This window comes from Diabrotica undecimpunctata, chromosome 2, assembly GCF_040954645.1.
Source record: "Diabrotica undecimpunctata isolate CICGRU chromosome 2, icDiaUnde3, whole genome shotgun sequence".
NCBI classification, from domain to species: domain Eukaryota; kingdom Metazoa; phylum Arthropoda; class Insecta; order Coleoptera; family Chrysomelidae; genus Diabrotica; species Diabrotica undecimpunctata.
In genome coordinates, this window is record NC_092804.1 from 56270226 (window position 1) to 56292405 (window position 22180).

A 22180-nucleotide genomic window follows, 5' to 3' on the forward strand; every position below is an offset into this window, starting at 1 on the left:
ATTGTTTGACGGAAAATTATTATAATAAGCGGATAGTACCAGCAATAGCGATCAAAATAACAAACTAGACAGCGCAAGGAGAGACTGTAACAAGTTGGCTAACACTTTTGTTTAATATAATTAATGAAGCGAGACAAATGTTATATGAATGGCTTAGTTTACACCTGTACAAAAATAAAGTAAACAAGGTAGAGGTACAAGACTATGGAGCGTAAAATAACGTGGTCAAATCATCAAAAAAAAAAAAGGAAAAATGTATGCAAATTTTCATTAAAAACAGCCAATGGAAAACTAAATAAATATAAACAAACATTTATCTGGTTATCATTTATCTTGAGAAAGAATATGGTAAAGTATCTCGACATGCACTATGATGGGCAGTGAAAATGAAAATAATTTCTGGTGAGTAGAGGAATATTGGATAAAGATGTATGATTGAGTAACAATCAGTGTAAGTGACACGTATGGAAGAGACTGATTACATTTCATGTAAAAGTAAAATTGAAATTAATCTTCAGCACCGTCCCAAAGAAAGACCTTCTAGAAAAACTTTAACCAACAAGCAAAGCATTAAGTTGGGGAATAATTCAATATATTAACTTCTTCTTCTTCCTTCTTGTATGTAGGCTTTAAAGCCTGTTTCTTCTTCAATATTAGCCTCCTACGTTGTTTAAATTATCGCACCATCTTTTTCTTGGTCTGCCAATACTTCTTTGTCCATTTGGTGACTTATCTCGTCGACTTATCTAATGTGTTCGTTCCACTCCTGTTTCCGTTTTATCACCCAACCATTTATGTCTTCTATATTGCATGCTCTTCTATGTTTTCCCTTCTCTCCCCATCCAACAGACTTTTCCCTGATATTCGTCGGAGTATTTTCATCTCTGTTGTTTCTAGTAGTCGTATCGTTTTAGATGTGTCAAGTCTTGTGTCCGCCGTGTACGTTAATATAGGTCTAATTGCTGCTTTATAGATTCTTGTTTTTGTATCTTGTCTTAGGTGTTTGTTCTTCCAGATTGTGTCATTAAGAGATCCCGCCGCTTTACTTGCTTTTAAGCTTTGTTGTTGTACTTCTTCAACATCTCCGTAGCTAGTTATATCTATTCCCAGATATCTAAACCTTGCTTCCTGCTTTATTATTTTCCCATTAATTTCGATTTTACATAGGGTATTTAGATGTTATCAATTTGGATCTCTTTGTTCCCCATTCTGTAACCATGACCTTTACCTACTGCTATATAGTATTATTTCGTCCATTATTATATTAAAGAGAAGTGGGCTTAACGAGTCACCCTGTCTGACTCCGCTTTGTACTGATATACACTTGGATGCAATCGAAAGCCTTTGTCAGGTCTATAAAACATAGATATTCTGGTTTATTGTACTCGATGGCTTTTTCTGTGATTTGTCTTAGTACAAATACGGCCTCTACGCAGGATCTTCCGGATCTGAATCCTTTTTGTTCATCTGATAAAGTTGTTAGTTTATTGATTTTGTTGGTTAGGACTTTTGTGGTAAGCTTAAGTGCTGTGTTCAGTAGACTTATAATTCTATAATTGTTGTTGTCTTCTTTAGCTCCTTTTTTGAACATTGGTATCATTATGCTGTTTCTCCATGCGTCTGGTATCTTGCAGTGCAATATTAGTTTTTGTATAAATTTTGTCATCTCTACTTTCTCCTCCGTGTTTTAGAAGCTCGTTGGTTATTCCGTCTAGTCCTGGTGACTTTCTATTTTTGAGTGAATTTATGGCTATCTCTACTTCCTAAAAACTGATTTCTATTTTGTGTCTTATTTCAGGTACGGTATTGTATTGATTATCAATATATTTATCCATTATTTATTTAACCATTTAAGTTATTACTAGAGCTGTGGTGTTGGAAGCCGATGTGGGAGACATCCGAGGCAGGTGTGATGTTGGAATTCCTATGCTCTCTTTTTGCGGAGACAAATTAGGCACATTTTGGCCGAAGAACGTTTATTAAAAGTCACCTAAATGTAACTGTTGCAATATGTTGACGTAGGTCAGTTTACCTACGTCGTCAACGGACACCGACAATAATAATAGTCAATAATAATAGTAATCATATAAAAGGAATTATTTAAAATGCCTTAGTCCCGATTCCGCGGAGACACGTGCGGTGCTACCACAGAGTTTGGAAATATGAAAAAGGCATCTAAAGTGTAGATGTGCATATTTAGGTGCGTTTTTAATTAAATAAATCAAAATAAATATTTGCATATTTATTAAGGTTTTGTTATTTCGCCATTAGGAATTAAGCTTAATTCGAAATAATGAATCGTAATATTTATATTGTCTTCAAATAGTACGAAATTCCAATAATTTTGATTGATAATTTCTGAATCTTGTTTCATGTTTATGTATTAGGAATTTAGTTGTTAATATATTAGAAAGAGTACAGCAAACATTTGCTAATATTATACTTAACTGAGATTTGTCTTGTGTAATCCCGAAACAGTCCGAGATTAAATCTATGCTTTTACAAGTGAATTGCAAAGAAAACCTAATTAAATGTAACTGTGATATTTGCAGCACCATATAGAAAAAATTAAGTAACATCTTTTTATTGATTAAATGTTTGCGTTAGATTTTACCTACTATTTATTATGTGAGAAGTATCGTGAATATTTTTCGTTTTGTTTTAATTTCACCATAGAACTATTCTTATATTAATTCATTTTGATGATATTAAATTCGTGGAGTTAACACGTGTCTTAGAGCAACGTCGTATATCCTATCTCCCTTTCCCATATTACACATATAGAGATTACTTAAAAAATATATTTATACTAGTAGGGAATTAAAAATATTATCTTACCTGAACACTGTTCGTTTTTCTAGCAACAGAGGTACGTAAAGTAAGATATAACGTTCTTATGGGGAAATAAACAGCTTGAGGAAACATTCTTCCAACCTAAAAAATAGTTTATAATTTTTTTCTCGAATTAACTTATTGGTTTTTGATAACAATTTTTATACCTGACATAACAAATTAAGAATGACGTTGCCTTCATATTGTACCAAACAATTTAATAATTGTGGTGTCCATGGTAACCACAGTAGGGGTGGCACGCCCACAGAGTATTTATCCAGTGCTTCCATTAAACTAAAAAATAAAAATGTAAGGTAAAATGGATTTTTTACAACCACATCACAAAGAATAATATTTTTCAAATACAAAACAATTTTTTTTACTACGCGTGCAGTAAACCCGTTATAACTAAGTATAAGTTAAAGTATTAGAAGAGAACTTGCAAAATTGTGCTAAAAAAATAATCAATCCTTGAAATATCTCATCAAAAAACGTCTCATCAGTAAAGAGAATTGAACAAATGCACCAATTCATTTGTATTTTGAGAATTTTTATTAATTCCCATTAAAGATAATAAATAATAAAATGACACAAGAAAATAGTTTCAGAAAAATGCATCAAAGAAATAATAAAAGTGTCCAAGGATGTATGGAATATTTATGCTACAAATCTTTTAATTAATAACAGACTTGCGCTTAGAGCTCTCTGATCTATCTAGTAGTCCGATTTTATCGTAATCCAAAGTTCAACGAGATTTGGGATTTTTAAAAGCAATAAAATCCGCGGAAAATATTGTCTATGCAGAAGAGGTGAGGCATATAGATAAAAAAGTGGTACAGTAGGCGGTAGAGCATACTATTTTTTCTATATTTTTAAATTTTAAATAATATTTTTAAAATTGAATCAAGTAATTTTATTATTTATGTATTATTTTTTATTTTAAGATTTTTTGCAATCATCGATTTACAAAGTTTATTTACTTATTTTAAACATTTTTTTGTACATTCGAAAGTACATAAAACCGGTGTTTCAACGAAATATTAAAAATGTTGTTCAACGAAATCTCCTCGTCGCGTAAATGGACTCTTCCAACTATTTAATGACGCTGCTTTCGTGAAGCTCGCCTCGGCATTTTAATATAGAGAAAAAGTAATATAACGCCAGTATATAAGCTTTGCTCTTAATTTCTGAACATTGGTTTAATAAAATACATTACACAGGTCAAATGACAGACCACTCGTTAAAAGTAAAGTTTATCACCATTCTAAAAATATTAACAGTGCGAAGATTTTAGACGTATTGGATTGATGCAAATTCTTTTTTATATTATACAGTATAAATTATTTTGTAATACATTTTATATGTAGTCTAAATGGACGGAGAAATAAGTAGGAACAATTAATATAAACAAATTTATATTTCTTTTTACTGCCCATCAGTAGAAAAGTATTGAAGAAGTTTTTATCTCTTTTATTTCATACTATTTACTGCTGTAACTACGTTAAAATATTGCTGAATCTGTAATTTCTTATAAATTTCCTTTTAAGTCAAAACTAGATCAGGTTCTTCCTGATTTGTAAACGGTATATATAAATTTAACTATTTAGTGAAGTACTTTTTTTCTCAGAAAACGTTTTATTTTGTATGAGAAATGACATTTACATATTTCCATTTATCAAAGCGATCTCAATTGACATTGTGTATTTATTTTTTATATGAACTTATTACCATAAAAAAATAGTTACCTAGAATTTTCATCGTCGTAGCTTAATAACCACAAAACTTTAGCCAAATATTTTCTTGCTTTCGCTTCATTTTGATGTCTACAGGCATGCAGGAGACACGTCATAGCGTTCACTCCTAAATTAATTTGTCTTTGATCTCGTGTGAAGATCTGTTCTAAATAATCACCGTATAAAGCCCATGCCTTAGTCGAAGCATCGTGCATTTGTACTGCAGCCGAAAACATTTTATTGGCTTCGTCAGACTTATCTGCAAAAAATAAGTAATTAGAAGTAAACTAAACAATCTATTATATAAAAATGAATTCCTATTTCGATATGTCACGCCATAACTCGAGAACGACTTCGATTTCGTTCAACTTGCTTTTTTAATTTTCTAATACTGTAGAGAAGGTTATGGAAAGAAGATAAAATTTAAGAAAGTTGCAGAGAAAATGACCCGCCTGTCACGCGGGGGACCGGGGTTCGATTCCCCACAGGGGATTTTTTTAGTCCATTAACTTTTTATCTTTAATTATTTTAAATCTTATAAATGATTAAACAATCAATCAAATTGAAATGAAATAAAACATATGATGAAATTGGAAAGAAAATAATAAAAGCAACAATTTTATTTTTTTTATTGATGATGGTTTAACAAACATAAAGGATTGTGAATAGACTTTTCTTTCCACTCATTAATAGTTTATAGTCTACAGTCTCGATCGAAGTTCTTCGGACGAAGTGTCGAAGTCGAAGTGAAGTTAATCGAGGCGAGGTGACTCTCTACATACCCGTGAAGCCGAGTAATGTAGTGGGACACTTCGTATTCGAACTTCGGGCCCTTTGACTTCGACGGGAAAAACCGACACTGAACGGAAGTAGAACGAGGCGAAGCGAAGTCGCATAAAGTACCTGTCTACACTCTCGTATTCACTGAACTTCGATCAACTTCGCGAGTAGTATAGTGGCCGCTTAAGAAAATTTTTGAACGCACCATTAAAATTTGACAATAAACAAATATGTCATTTATACAATTTGTGACTCGATCAACGATGTAATATACTAAGGATGGAACATATGAAAAAATATTTGCGTCCAAAGTAGCCGGTAACAATGACCGACTCTTGTTTCCGAAATGTCAGTGGTTTACCAAAAAAAATTCTTTTGGTAGAGGTAATGGATTTTGACAGGAGCTGCGAGTCATGCCGATGCAGTACACAAGTTTACCTGTTATTTACAAGGTCACAGCTCTTGTCAAAATCCATTACCTATACATATATGTACAATAATTATTTATTTCCGTTGTTATTTACATTTGAATAAAGATATAATGACGTGTAACATTGTAAAATTAAAAAAAATATTATTTTTATAACATAAAAGCATATAAAACATATATATTTTACATATATATATATATATAACTTTACAGGTAAAGTTTATTAAGCTAAATGATTGACTTCAATTATAAAAAATTGTATTATTATAGTATCGACTATAAACATTCTGGGTTAACCGATAATAATATAAAAGTTGCGCATCGCACGCCGCTGATGGACTGGATGCAAAATATTAAAAATTTAACGAATTTATTGTGTTACCAAAAAGAATACATTAAATTATTGACTTACCATATAACGTTACTTGTTTAACATTAAAATATCGGGGATAACTAACTATATACAAATTAATCACCTGTCAAATTCACGTCGGAAATTGTAGCCGATAATGTACCATTTTTTGTAGTATAATTAGTGAAGTAGTAGTTAGTGTACGAAAGCTTTTTAAATTTACAATGCCAAGGAGGAGACGACCTGATTAAGGTGGTAGAAGTGACAAATGTATGACGAGCTAAGTCAGGTGCTGACCGCACTGATAAGCAATAAGACACAGAGAAAATAAAGTGGATACGCTTAGAATGGAACAAATTCGTGCACATCGAACAAAACAATAGCGAGCACAACACAATGTCAATTATCCCACAGAGTTTTTGAATGTAGACTCCCACCTCACAATTTACAATTAAAAGTAGGATCAGTTGTCATTATGCTAAATAACATTAATCGACCTTGATTGTGTAATGATATGAAACTATAAAAAAGCTAATGAATAATGTCACTGAGACGAAGATCATCAAGGAAAAATGTAAAGGAGATGATGTCTTGATAAACAAAGCGCCAGGTCAATCATTGGAAGTTTCGAGAATCAATTTGCAGTTTCCATGTTTCGCGCATGGACAATTATACGTCGCGTTTTCGCGCGTCGGATAACGTCATCGATGTATATTTACGCACATTAAAAAATACCAAAAATATTTTTTATCAGAAAGCGTTAAATTGATTAAACTTTTTTCATACAGAATGCTTTGAGTGTTTTTCTTTTTTGGTTGCTTGTTAATTTTTAGTTATTGAACATAACTTGATAGATTATTTAATTCTAAGACGGTATGAAGTTCGAAATTGTACATCAATTTTGAAATTACATAGGTTGAATTTGATATCTGATATCTTCACGCACTATTGTGATATTTGTGCGGTGTTTAAATTTTAACATTCCGTAATTTCGTGGTTTTTTTGATCGAAGTTCAACTTTTGCTTTTTCAAGCTTGAAATCTGCTTGATATCTGAGAAATTCTTGAGTGCAGAGCTACAATCTCTTATACAATCTTTATAGATAAAGAGGTCGTTTGACCGAGTAAACATTTCCACATTGAGATTTGAAAGATCTACTGTATATACTCGATATTTACGTTTGTGGCTTTCGGCTAGGCTTGTTGAACTTCTTCCTTGCTGCACCGTTTATGCTCGCTCGATGGATCTTTTATGATCATTTTTGTCCGCCAATAAGAATGGGTCCGGAATGAATGGTTACTTCCCGCAAAGCCCCGCATGCCCAAAGAAGGTTAATGAAACCTAGGTGTCACCTGCTACCTGGAGTTAAACTGGCCTTCGAATCTTCGAATCGTTCGAACTCATTTCACAGAATTAGCAACCATGACTGAGCCTAAAGAGGCCCCTCTACCACGACAAGATCTCACGATTGTCAGAAGGCTCTTATTTAAGTTTTTTAACCATATTTTGTAGGCGGTGTTTACCGGTGGCTATCCAATTTCTAGTTTTTTTTTATTCTAGTTGGTAGACTTTTTTGGAATATTAGCTTTGGACTCATTTCGCCTGTATTTGTTCCTCCAACTAGATTTTACAATTATATCGGGCGTATCATGGGTTATATGTTGCCTACAATGTATAAAACAGTCTTGTGATTCCTTCGCTATGATGGCATATGAGCAAAATTGAGAAGGTAATAATGGACTTTTTAGTACTAGGTCTGGGTTATTTCGAGAGGACCGGTACCCGTTAGAGCACAGCACAACTACACAATAACTATAAATTTTAAAAATAGATTAGAGGATTTTTTAAACTGCTACTTTATCATAGCAAACACTTTCATCAAAGTGATAATGTTTAAAATAAAAATTATTGGAACATGAAGCTTCAATTAATAATTTATTATATATGTAAATACAAACAAAAATATTTTTTGACTGAATAGGTTACAAAAATACTTACTGCTTAACTGGAACAGCAGACCATTCAAAGCATAGAATTCGGCTGTCATCTCCTTGGAGAAGTACTGCATTTTTGTTCTACTGAGGACCTCCAAACCTTCGTTAATATCATTTTTGTTCACTGAAGAATTCTGCAGATAACATTTTACTTGCTGCCTAACCTTTTGGAAACAATCTACAATCCGAACACTTGAAATACTGTAGATTTTATTAAGCGATTCCAAACACACGTTTACCAATTTGTGCTTTCTGGCTATCTTTCCAAAATGAATGCTTGACTAAAAGTATACATGAAACTTAAAACTCTTGCACAATATACAAAAATACAATTATATATAGTAATCGGCAGCTAGAAAAAACCAAGGCCGCTACTCAGATTTTCATATCGCGACATGATTGGTATTAATATTTTTTGGGATGGATCAGTAAGGAAATGAGAATCGTAGCGCTGGTTTGTCCTAACTGGAGAGCACTATATTACTGTTTGGATGCCTATTTTGTATTTTTAAACAATTTAAAACCATTGGTGTGAACTACAAATCTTAGTTGTATTAAGATAAATAAAATTATTAATTTTAGATAATAGAATTGAATAATGACTAAGCATAAAATATCAAAATAAGCTGAGCTGAGAAATCGTATACGATTTTACTAACTCATACCTGAGCTGAAGCCGAGTGGGTAGTTGAAGCGTCTCTTTGGTTGTCGTAATGGTTGACAATGACTTGGTAGTGATGTTGACGCCATGTGAAAATATCATTCCAGTGAACTAAATCATCTGCTATAACTGGTAATCTATTTCGCCAAGTTTTTACGATAGCTTTCATATCATGAAGCGAATTGTGGTGGCTCTGTAATAAACCTTTGTGGATCTGGTAAGCTTCTTGAAGCTCCATAATCTGTTGAGCAGCCTGAAGGTAAGGCAAATGGATATGACTTACAATATGAGGAAGTCGTCTCCATTCGTTTAAACATAAAGCACTGGCACTTTCTACGTATCGTTCAACATACTTTAAAGGTTTACTATCATCTGGCTGACATATTACTAAAAATCCTCCATACATAGTTATTTTCCAACCTAGTTCTTTGGGACAAGAGTACTCTACATTTGCAGACGCCTCTTTCATTAAGTCCCAATTAGGTATTCTCCATGCACTTTCTAGAAGCAAGTACGGATCATAACATCCATTTTTTGCGTATTCCATAAGAGTGTCCCATTGATTAAGCTCTTTGGCACACCTAAAAACGTACAATACGACATATTAATAATTTTAAACGTATCTTTCCAGATCATACGTTGGTTAAATATTAGTTGTACAGCTGGAAGATATTAGCTGTCGAGACTTACCAACCCATATAACGTTCATATAAGTAGGTTATGGAAACATAGATTAGTTGTGAATAAAACTGTCCAGTGGAAAGAAGATAAAGGATGTAAAGCGACAAATAAATAAAGCTGATATAGTTACAGAAAGTTTTACAGACCCAATTTGTAGAAAATCAAAATTAAAGGTAAAATATCAATCAAATAATCAAATTATTAATATTGGATATACAGTACCGGTCTTCTTATGACGATAAAAAGGGTTCAGAAAATGTTGAAGGGGGAAGGGGGGGTGGCGGAAAACTTTAAACACCGACTGTATTTAGACCGGGATATAAATGTATAATATATTTAAAAATATACAATTTTGATTTGATTATTCAAATATTGTTTATTTATCAAAAATGGTAAAAACTGACCGGAAAATAGGAAGATACTGATTACTACAATAAAAAAATATAGCTAGCAAAATGTCTTTTTTGTCTCTTACCTAATCCAATGGTCATTCCACAACAAAGTTTCCCTTTGAGTATGCATAGGGACAGGTCCCATGCTGTTATCGGCTTTATGCTTGGCCATTGCAGCCTCGTAAGCGGCTTGAGCTTGTTCAAAAAAGCCATGTTGCTCGTAAGCTATTGCAATACTGGTCTCTTTATAATGAGCGTGTCTTTGCCATAATCCAGCCCAGCAATCTTCTTCACAAAGTAGGTGGTAGAGTTCTCCGAGACAATCCAGTAGTTCCTAAAAATATTAAGTATAAAAATGCAATTAACGACCATTATTAAAAAATCCGACTCACGACGTATAATGGCCTTTGAAATGTGGGTATATCGTAGAATGGTGCGCATACCCTGGACAGCACATCGTACAAATGCCTCAATATTGACAGAACTCAACATCAATACTAGGCTTACCACAATCATCAACCAAAATATAATAAGATACTTTGAACACATTACCAGACGAATGGAAGGCATGGAGAGGTTGGTGGTTGAAGGCAATGTAGATGGTAAAAGAACCCGAGGAAGATCGCCACTCCGATGGTCAGACCAAATAAAGGGCGCTACCAATTACTCTCTGTCTGAGGCATCACACCGCTCCCAGGAGAGGAAAGAATGGATAGCAACAATTCGTCAAATACCATAACGTCACCACATCCTTAAGAAGGATAAAGGATAGAGAAGAAGGAGGAGGACAAATGCAATTATACCACATATAACAATAGTGAGTGATGTAGTAGTATAACTTATCTTAAAAATTATCAATGTTTCATATATATATATATATATATATATATATATATATATATATATATATATATATATATATATATATATATATATATATATATTGAATGTAACTTTTCAATGGACTAATATTATGAAATATGAACTTCTTTAATGTGGTACGTACCACTCAAAATAGGGAGAGAGAAATGGTGAAAAGGACAATACGATCTCTGGAAGAACCGCAACATTCATGATCACTACGCGTCTGTTAAGATGTATAGATTGAAAGAAAGGTGTGGCGATACACATTTACAAGTCGCAAATGAATTTTGGTCAGCGTTAAATCTCTTTTATGAATAATTTTACCATAGCACAATTCACTTTTTTCGTTTTTAACACTACGTGTACCCTAACTGCTTCATACGACTGCCCACAAGCAACTATTACCTGGAATGATTTGTAATTTTACATGGGATCCACTAATACGGGAGAAATCATGCGAATAGTGTTGCGATCTATGGATGAAGTCGTGAAATTATCAGATCGCCTTAGTATGTTTTAATCATTTTTGGTTTACAAAATATTACAATTAAATATAATAAAACTCACAGTTTTTAATGGCTCTCCCTCAAACTCATAACAGCTTGCTGGATTTGATGATTTAGGCACAGACATCTCATATGCCATTTGTTCAAGACCGAGAGCCATTCGGTGCCACAGATTATGAGATTTGCCCAGGTAAGTCATTAGGAATCTAAAAGAAAAACAATTCAATAACATATTATATCTGAAGCAAACTTAAAAAAAAAACAAATAGATTAATAACTTACGGCGCCATCTGAATGTGGTTGGTACATCTGTATAACGCCTCAACAAAAGTATTAATTGCACTAGGATGACAGTCTTTCTGTATTATATGTGTTCCAGATGTAATGAATGGTATTATGTCTTTCTCTAAGATCTAAAAAAATAGTTGAATAGATACAATGATATTAGGGATACATTTTTTGTATATAAATAATAAGGGTTAAATGCTAAAACAAAAGATAACCAAAATTATTGAAAAGTTAGACTAATCGAGAATTAAAAGAATTTTCAGTGGCCCAAAGATGTAAAAATCGCAAGGCAATAAATCGCGACTATACGGTGGATGCTCTAATATTCTCTATTTATTTAATTGTAGATTTTCTTTCACTACTTTGGTAACCTAAGGCCGAGCATTGTGGTGCAGAAAAATAGCACTACGATAGAGCTTCCCTGGACGTCTTCGTCTTATTGCGTGATGGAGCTTATTCAAGTTTCATTATGCAGGTTTGCATTGATATGAACTCTAGGTGATGTAAACTCTATGAGCTATGGTCCTTCATGTTTGAAAAAAAAAATGTTTTTTTTACCACACGCTGATTACATTTGGACTGATTAATTTGGACACAATACTTAAATTGCAGTCAAATACAAATGACATGAACTGATCGGTGTGACGATTACAAACATAATTAACATTTCACAATGTCAGTTAAGTGACTGCAATATTGTTACCAATGCTAACCTCACCAAAGATGAGTTTCAATTGAACAAGCGTATATTAGTCACACTATCAATATAAAAGCATCAATCAATTCAAAACCGACGTTCTGTTAATTTTACATAAATGATTCGTGGAGTATCATAAATAAAATATTGCATAGTTCTTTTTTTTGAATATGTTTTATTTTGTCTTTGATGAATAAATTTTGATTTTCATAAATATTTGCATTATTTTATTAAGACGCTCAAGTGCGTCCTCCGCATATTTTCTGACAATCTTACAAATATGCGGAGGACGGACATGGGCGCTTTGCAAAAAATAAAAAAATATATATTACCTATTTTGTCTAACATTGGTATATTTACAGTCCATTAAGTTAGAATTTTTGCACTTTCCATTAAAAAAATACCTTCGCTTGGGCATATTACTCTCATTTTTATACCGCAGCGAAGGGGTTAAGAAGAAATTTATAAAAATATTTTTCTTACCGTTCTTTGTTCTGGTTCGAGAATGGCCCACAATTTTGGAAATAGTGACAACCAAACATGCTCAGCTAAGGACGTGTCCATGTGGCACAACTGTGATGTAGCTAATAAAAATCTGTCAGTGGTAATATTTCTAGCAATTTCTGTGGATTCGTAGTCCTTTTTTAACATTTTAATTGTCTCTTCTCTTATAACAGGCTTTTCTTCTACCAAAGGATTCGAATCTATGTTACTTAAGTCAACGTCGAGTACTTCCTCTTTAATTTCAGAGGTATAGAAGTCTGGATTTTGGAGCTGGTGTCTGCTGAATTCTTCGCGTTTTTGTTTTTCTGGTATAACAGACGTTATAGCAGGTAATATGCTACTTTCATGGGACATTCTAATACCATCGCCTGAAATTTTTGAAAAATTATAAGTAGTTTAAACTATTATAAATATTTTAATAAAATGCCATATAAATCAAATGAAATGTACACAATCAAAGGCGGCAGCAATACATACATTTCAATTTTATACGCAAAGTAAACAGGACCAATCACTTATGCAGAGTGAGTGAAGCCTAAGTTAAGAGAGATAGTGTTTAGAAAGTGTCCTGGTAGAGTGAGTTAAAATGTACTACACTTTTTGTCACATAAATCTTCACTACAGGTCACTTGGGGATCAATTTCGACATATTCACTAACTTTCCTAGTGAGCGTTTTCAGAGATAATTCAAAAATCCACTTTTTTTTAATAACCTAAAAAATCGATCGAAATAGATATTCTGTAAGTATGTAGCTATTTTTAAATTACACTTAGATATATATGAATTATTTGAATAATTCCAAAATTCCAACAACGGAAGTAGTGCATTAGAGTGCCTGTACATTAATAAGAATTGCGAATGAAATATAGTATATAGCTAGTAATGAAAACAGACAGATAATACCACAAACAAATAAAACTTATATGGAATTATCACAAGACATCCAAGACTTTTTTTTAAATAGACCTACAACCATAAAACTTCTAGTAATAATAAAATCAAAACTTACCTGGTAAAGCTGTAACAAGCAAGAGTTCAATGCATTGCTTAATCCAATAATGAGGACCGATTGCATCCCAATTTTGAGAACAAATGATATAGAGCAGCCTATCGTGAAGTCGTCTGGGCATAGCTTCATCGAAAACTTTAAAAAACTTTGCCCTAATATGTGGCTGAGTACACCTTAAACCTGCTAAAAACGCTGGTTCCAGTTTAGAAGTAAGTTCGGTTGCCTTTAACTGTTTGTCGCTAGAACATATTTAAGATTAGCGAAGATTAGAAAAAAGGTCCAATTACATTAAGGCATATATCGTAACACGAAAGCGGTGATACTAACCGATTGCTTATAATATCTTAAGCCAAAATGGACCTATGGTTCAAACGGAGGGAAAGTGGCAAAGACACGAATAGCAATAAATAATAATTATTTCTACGAATAAACAATATTTATTATACTAGAGTTACGTAAAATAAACATAGCAATCCCAAAAGGTCAAGGTATATGCTAAATGAAAGTCCTTAATTAGCAGCTACATTTAGGCATAACCTTCAAATTTACTAGGGAGTAATTGTTTAGATATTCGAAAAAAAAACACTTAGGCCACTAACCTAAAAAATAATCTTCTTCCGATGCCGTCCCCATTAATGGAGGTTGACGACCACAGTTCTAAAAGTTTCTCTGTCTTTTGCAACGTGAAATAATTCGTCTACAGTCATGTTTGTGCAGTCTCGAATATTTCGCAGCCATGACTTCCTCTTTCTACCTGTTTCCTTTTTGCCATCGACTCTACCCTGCATGATGACCTGCAGAAGACTATATTTATCATTCCACAGTATGTGTCAAAGGTATGCAGTCTTGCGTACTTTTATTGTTCTCAACATTTTTTTGTCTCGACCCATCCTTCTCAGCACTTCCTCATTGGTGACCCTGGCAGTCCATAGAATTCTCAACATTCTCGGGTATATCCAAAGTTCAAATGCTTCTAAGCTTCTTGACTATTTGCGCTTTTAACGTCCATGTTTCTATCCCGTACAATAGTTGGGACCAGACGTAACATTCAACAAACCTCAGTCTCAGCGCAGTATTCAGATTTTTGTCACAGAACAATTGATTGAATTTTAAGAACACTGCCCTTGCCATTTCTATTCGTACCCTGATCTCTTGGTCTGGATCTAATTCTGTGTTGATGTAAGCTCCCAGATATTTATACTTTGTCACTCTCTCTATTTGCTGTCCACCAAGGGTTAGTTGTTCATTATTGATTGGACTCCTTGATACTATCATAAATTTGGTCTTATCTGTGTTGATATCAAGTCCCATTTGAATGCATTTACTATTTATTGCATCTAGTAAAGTTTGTAGTTCTTCTATACTCTCAGCCATAATTACCGTGTGATCTGCAAATCTCATGGTATTTACGATTTCTCGATCAATTCTTATTCCCTCTTTTCTTTCACATAAGGCTTTTCTGAATATGACTTGAAAAGCGTCGGAGACAAGACGCATCCTTGCCTGACCCCTCTCGCAATCGGTATATTATTTGTTTCTATATCGTTCACCTTTACTACTGCTTTCTGGTTCCGGTATATAGCTTTAATAAACTCAATGTCTTTTTTTGTCTAAATTGATGTTTTTTAATTTATCTATTAACTTCATATGCTGCACTCGGTCAAAGGCCTTCTTAAAGTCTATGAAGCATACATATGCACTCTTGTTATATTCCCGACATTTCTGCAAGAGACCGTCAACGCAAATAATGCCTTTCTTGTACCCATGCCTCCTCTGAAGCCAAACTGCGTTTGATCTATCTGCTCCTCACATTTCTTTTAAATTCGGTTTTGAACAATTTTCAAGAGAATCTTTAAAGGGCGGAACATTAGGCTTATCAATCTATAGTCATTACATGATTTGGGATTGTTGTTTCTTGGTAGAGGTAAAAATATCGATTTAAGCCATTCCTCCGGGATATTACCATCATCTTAGACTTTTAACAGTTCAACTGGAATTTGATCAGGACCCGGTGCTTGTTTTGCATTCTGTAGGGCATTCTTTACTTCTGAGGGAAAATTTGTAGGTATTGTTCTTCTTCACCTACACCTTGTTCATTTTCCCTCTCGTCATGGAACAGATGGATTATATATTGTTCCCATACTTCCTTTATTTTGCTCTCTTCTGTAGTATTCCTCCATTATTATCTCTTGTTACGAGTATTCTTCTTTGTCTGGTGTTGCTGAGTTCTTCCAGTTCCTGGCATTTCTTGTTCATCCATTCCTCCTTAGCCTTTCTGATTTCATATTTGATTTTATTCTTGATGGTTTTATATTTATTTTCATCTTTATTTTTGTATTTTCTTTTTTCAGTTATTAGCTCAACTTATTTCCGGTGTCATTCAGTCTTTTTTAGTGGTTTTTTCTTCTTCGCCTAGGACCTCTTTTCCCGCTTTTAGTATGGCTTTTTTCATATCTGCCCATTCCACGTTTCCTTCAGTTAATTTATTTATCTCTGCGTTTAGTTGCTGTTGGCAGTTGTCGTCTTGTTGGCAATTCGATCGTTATGAACTAGCGGGATTCGGTCGTTCAATACTTTGAAGTGATTGAATCAAAACGAACGAATCAATCGCGATTGATACAACTCTAGTTTGGTCTGATCAGATACGGATAGCTGTATACAAACCCAAATATGAAGACCAACAAAACGTCTAGAGAAATTTTCCACCAAAGTGGCAAGCGTACAAAGGTACCATCTACTATTCGATGGCCATGAACGAAAACAATTTATTAATTTTATCGTTTTGGTCTTCTGCGCTACACGAAATGTGCAAAATTTTCATCTTTTAAAATGCTTTCTGTGGCTTAGATGTGGTAAAAGATTAGAGAATAGTAAAAATATAAAATACTATAGAAAATATTTTATAATAAGATAAACCGAGAGATGTAAATAAATTAAAGAGAGACCACATGGTTGTATGCCCATATTAAAAACAATTTTACGAAAATACTTACGTATAGACATAATTAACCAGTTCTAAAAATTGAGCATTTAATTCATTATCATCTTGAAACCGTTTTTCTACATACTGCATCATTTTCACTAATAAAATTGATTTTTCTCGTAAACTCGGGGCTTGATTTAGAGTAACTACATTTTTGCATTTCATCCATTCTTCCAACATCTAGAACATCAATAAGAAGTTAAATTGTAATTGTCAAAATTAAACACGAAAAATAACTCTAGCATTTTCTACTTACTCTAGTTATGAACTTCATAACCTTAATGTCCTGCGTTCTTTCTATCAGACCAACCAAAATCGAACCAATAAATGTTTTCCTCATTTCAACTCCCATAACCACTACCCTGGTTTTTACTAGATCCAAACTCAATATTAATAGTTCGCTGGTCAATGCGGTATTTTCGCTGGAATGGTTTAGGTGCTCCCTTGATAACTTGTTTAGAACCCTCATGAAGGGCGTAATCAAAAGATCTATGTAAGAATGATTGTTTGCACAAGCTGCTTTTAGTATCATTACAGTACCGAAAAGGCTAGAAGGATTTTCTTTCTTCTCGTAGCTACTTAGACCTTAAAAAATAAATTTAGTTAATCAATTGTTTACAGATAATACGAAATCAGGACAAACTCAGATTACAATATGTCATACAAATGTTAATTAGATTTATTGCAGTACTGTCCACTGCCTTTTTTTTCACCTTCTAATTTCCCAATACTTATTTTTAAGTTAATCTGATTTAGTACTGATATAGCAAGTAAAAACAAGAAACTCTAATTTTTGACAGAACAACATTGCATGTTTTTAAATATTCTAACATTTATGTCGCTAATCAGAGTATTTCGTATTTTGTTTTAATCGAAATCTATACCAAAGTGCCAGTTCAAATCTATACCAGACACTAGTTTACCAATTTTTTTGATTATTTTGATTTCTACTTGAAAGAAACCTGAACATGTAATGTACACTGAAGTCAAAATCTCGTGAACCTTACGTACTCATTCGGTGATGTCAATCTACAAACGAAACGATGAAATCAGGCATTGCTGAAAACATTTAATAGTGTTCATAGCAAGACAGTTTTTGCATAAGTAAAATAGTTGGAGTATTTTTACTGTTTTTCTGCTAAATGTCGTTTGTAATACTGTATACTAAGATACTAAAAATGTAAGTTTAATTTTGTTTATTTTCATATTTTTTGCAAAAGACTGATATGTTTTGTTCACACTTATGACAAATGAATGAATTAAAAAGAAAAAGTACTTCAAAAGTGTGCAAAGCATTTTAATTCCTAGCTGAGCATTTTATTGTTTATTTTAATATTTTTTGCATGTTTTGTACACTTATGATGAACCAATGAATTGAAGGGAAAAGTACTTCAAAAGTGTGTAAAAAATTTAATTTCTAGAGTGTGTAAAGACGGCAGTTTTACAGGGAAACTGACAGTAAAAGTAGTACATAGCCAAAGGAGGCAAATTTTCTTTAACGTTAATTTATTTATGAGACGGGAAAAGATTTGTTATTTTCCACAACTCCTTTATCTCTAATAGAGCGAGTAGCTCGAGCCATTGGTGCCTCAGACAGAGGTGAAGATGGTAATAAATGAGGGTAAAAACAAACCATCAAAATTTGGTTCACTCAGGCTTGCAAATAAAACATTTGCATTCTCGAATAAAGCATTTGCAAGCTCAGTCCCAAGTGATCAGTTAATCCATTTGAGGAACATATAAAAATACCATTTTTACGATTGCTAATATCCACAAAAGACCTACGGTGAACGCTGTTTACGAATTTCTTAGAAACCAAGGAATTGTAACTGGTAAACTATCTTCTTTTAGAAAAATTGTAAAAAAATTAGGATTTAGATGGAAAAAAGTGAAAAATTGTAATTGAAAGGGGGAAGTGGGAAAGGAGTACGAACGGAGCTATTTATTTAACTTATCCATCCACGTCTTTTTTTACATAATAAAATCTTTATTTTTAATATATTAAATTGTTAAAGATTGAATTTAAAAACTTAAAAAGGTATGCAAAAAAATTTCAAAATATATTCAACCAAAAATTTTATTTTCTCAGGACTTTTCAATAAACTTTTTAGACTATTTTCGAAATTATTTCATTGAACAATTATCCTGTTCAAAAAAGTATGCAATGAAACTTTTTACTAAGTTTTGAAATTTTCCATTTCGCCGAAACTTGCAATATTCCATTTCATCCATAATCTTTTAATAACAACAAAAAGCATTCCTGAATTATTTTTGAAATATTTAATAATAGTCTACGTGAAAGTTTTTACGCTGTCTGGGTACTATTTAATCTTCTTTTAAAATAACAACTAAGACTAGTAAAACATAATTTTCACAATGAATAAATATCGGTGTAATTATTACAATATTAAAATAAATTATTATTACAAAATTAAAATAAATTTTATGTATACATTTGCATGCTATTTTGTAACATTTTGGTGTTTGTACTGTCCCAGGACATATGGTAGGCATTCGTACCATAGCCAATGATTAATTGCAGTTCATTTTTCATGCAATATCTCACTAACTGTTCCAACTCCCTTGATGGTTGTTCGGGATCATCATATGGGAGGTATGCTGATCTGAGAACTATCTCCTTCATAAATCGTCCCTCTATTACCTTTATCTTTTGTCGTTCAGTCTGTAGAACAGAGATCACAACAAGTCTTCTGTGTTAAGGTCTTGATTTTGCCTCTTTAGACGGATTCTGATGGTTTTTTCATCAAGCTCTTTCTCGGGGACGCGAGTGAGGACCATGGGGCGCTTGGTCATATTATTTGGATCAATTATATTTAAGTTTGCTCCCTCCCTCAGGCCCTCAATAGTCCTTACCACTTCAATCGTCTATTTTTTTGTATACTCGTTAACACCGTTCACCCACAGGGTCCCTTCCCTAAACGATGTTTTATGGAACTGCAGAAGTTCATTTTGACCTCCGTCAGGAGCCTATCAAGTGCTTGCTCCAGTTTGTTAATGATCAAATTTGCTTGAGCCCGATCTAATTGAGTATCAGGATGGTGTCTGTGTGCTACCACCATTCTGAATACTTTTGCCACGGTGCGTTATGACCTAATCTGCTCGTTAGAGCCCCTTGGTGTTGCTGATTTGGTTTTCTTGGGATTTACTATGGTCCATGTCTCAGCAGCCATTTTTGCCTTTTTTCTTATCTTCCTTTGTTGGGCTCTAGTGAGGTGTTATTTGAGAGTTACTTATCTATTTTTTTAACTTAAAAATCAGAAATTATACTTCACAATTTCGAATTTTCAAATTGTAAAAAATAATTCTTTGGTGTATGTGCTAAAAACCAATTCTAGCGTACTAACAAGATCAGGAATTGTTTTTTGATCGAAACACCTTACAATTTTTTGAGCTTTCTCTCTCGTTGATTGACTTTTAATTAATTTTATTTATAGTTTATAAGAAGAGTTTTAATTATATTATTTGTAGATTTGTACATATTTAAATTTAAAATTTGAAGCATATTTTTTCTAAAAAGATTCATTTATTAAAAGTTAAAATAATATTTTATTTTCTTCAAAAAATTTTATAAAACGCAAAAATTTAATGTTATTCTACGACCACGCGGCATCTACATATAAAAATATCAAAAGTTGCATTTTTGCCCCACTCTTTCTTATTTTAGAAGCAGTAATAGCGCTGACATGGCCGCTCCCTAGTGGTACAAATAAGGAACTAAGATCATGATCAACTTCTCATTGTTTTGTGTATAAACTTTGTCGATGCTAAAAAATGACAGTGAAAGATTCTTCTATATGCGTCTATATTCTTTGGTAAGATATTGGACATCATTCACAATAGGTTGTGTTGAAATTTACATTACAAATGAAACATATGCAATCAAAAGTAATCAAATAAAAATAAAAATTAATAGTTTAGAATTACCAAGAAAGAAAAAGTTAATAGTTTTAAAACATTTTTAAAAAGTAAATACTAAATAAAATTTCAGTATAAATAATACATTTTTACTATTGGAAAATTTTTCTAATAATTAACTGCAATTAATATCGAAAGAAAGAAATATTCATTCGTTCGTGATTTTATATTAATTAAAAAATTGCAGAATTCAGAACATGATATAATAAAAATGTTCACTGTATTGGTTAGTATAAAGACGTAAAAAATAGGAAAACTTTTGAGGAAAGTACAAATATAGCGGGGAATTATACTAATGATTATAAAACCAAAAGAATAACCAAATTATTTTTGGAAAAGAAAAAAGAAAACATGGTACACGACAACATCTAAAAATAAAAACAACTTAGTAGAAGAATACAATAATTTAACAATAGACTGTCGCAATTTTGCAAAAACGCAATAAAGTTTATAAAAAATGTAAGAACTTTACCTTCAAATATAACTTTTCCCACAGTAGCATAAAGAATGTCCAGTTCTTCGTATTTACAACTCAAATTCGTATTTGTTCTTTCCATTGGGAACAAAGTAAATAGTTTCGTTAGGAGATTGTGGACTAGTTTAATAATTCTGCTGTTGTTTGAAGTTATGCATGCACCAATTCCTCGTTGGAGTGGTTTAAAACTAGCTAAAAAATAAATGTAACTATTTATCTTCAGTTTGAGCTTTCGTATTCCATAAGATAGACTTCATAATAATTTGATAGTATCTGATTGAGAGATACCTAAATACGCTACATCAGAGATATCTTTAACTCTTTTTTTAAGAACCGTTTGGTGTAAGAAATGTCATACACTATTAATATTGGCGGCCAATATGGTGCGCCCCAAAGAATTACATACCAAGACAGGCACTGAAAAAGATATTGTACTTACCAAGAATTTGTTCCTTTTCAAACACAGTCAAAATATAGGTCAAGAGCTCCAAAGCTGTACATATATTGGCGACATTATGGTTAGGGGCTTCGATTGATGTCAAAATCTTATCAAAAAATGCTAATTTTAAATCCACTGGTTGTGGCCAAATGTCTGGTCTCAAAGCAGTTTTCAGTAGAATTACACAACGCCTTGAAAGTACTTCTCCTGGACTGTTAGCAACCGGATTCATAGGATTAGTGGGTGCAGGTTCGTTTACCTGAAAATTTTTTTACAAGTTAATGTGCGCCGGTAATATTGGAATAATCACGAAGAAGTATATTTTTATAAGAAAATAAATAAACTAGAGTTATAGTTTTAATTAAAGTATATTGGCGAACAATTCCTCTCCACATGCACAAACTATGTTCAGACATTTCCTATATACCATGGGAATATTTAGCATAGCTTACTCTCAGAGACAATACATGTCATATTTTGGGCGAATTGATGTAGACCCATGATGTAGAATGTTTGAACAAATTAATTATGTATCTAAATAAATATTAAACATATTTATGTCATACTAGTTCATTATTGTGTTTTTATTGCTTAGTTACCAACTACACAATAGTATAGTTTAT

At 32.7% G+C, this 22180-nt stretch overlaps 1 protein-coding gene across 2 annotated transcripts in view; it reads right to left on the reverse strand.

Annotated features, from left to right (window-relative positions):
* The window catches only part of Nipped-A (Transcription-associated protein Nipped-A), a 199036-nt gene that overhangs the window by 17260 nt on the left and 159596 nt on the right, over positions 1 to 22180 (reverse strand). For both annotated transcript variants that reach the window (XM_072522929.1, XM_072522930.1), the window contains 14 exons: positions 21558 to 21816; positions 21116 to 21310; positions 16964 to 17292; positions 16718 to 16887; positions 13725 to 13963; positions 12694 to 13082; positions 11508 to 11638; positions 11287 to 11431; positions 9939 to 10189; positions 8787 to 9363; positions 8126 to 8402; positions 4578 to 4824; positions 3000 to 3126; positions 2839 to 2934 (listed from right to left, as the gene is read on the reverse strand). In XM_072522929.1, coding sequence (XP_072379030.1) covers positions 2839 to 2934; positions 3000 to 3126; positions 4578 to 4824; positions 8126 to 8402; positions 8787 to 9363; positions 9939 to 10189; positions 11287 to 11431; positions 11508 to 11638; positions 12694 to 13082; positions 13725 to 13963; positions 16718 to 16887; positions 16964 to 17292; positions 21116 to 21310; positions 21558 to 21816 — 3432 coding nt within the window. The remainder of the gene's footprint in view (positions 1 to 2838; positions 2935 to 2999; positions 3127 to 4577; positions 4825 to 8125; positions 8403 to 8786; positions 9364 to 9938; positions 10190 to 11286; positions 11432 to 11507; positions 11639 to 12693; positions 13083 to 13724; positions 13964 to 16717; positions 16888 to 16963; positions 17293 to 21115; positions 21311 to 21557; positions 21817 to 22180) is intronic.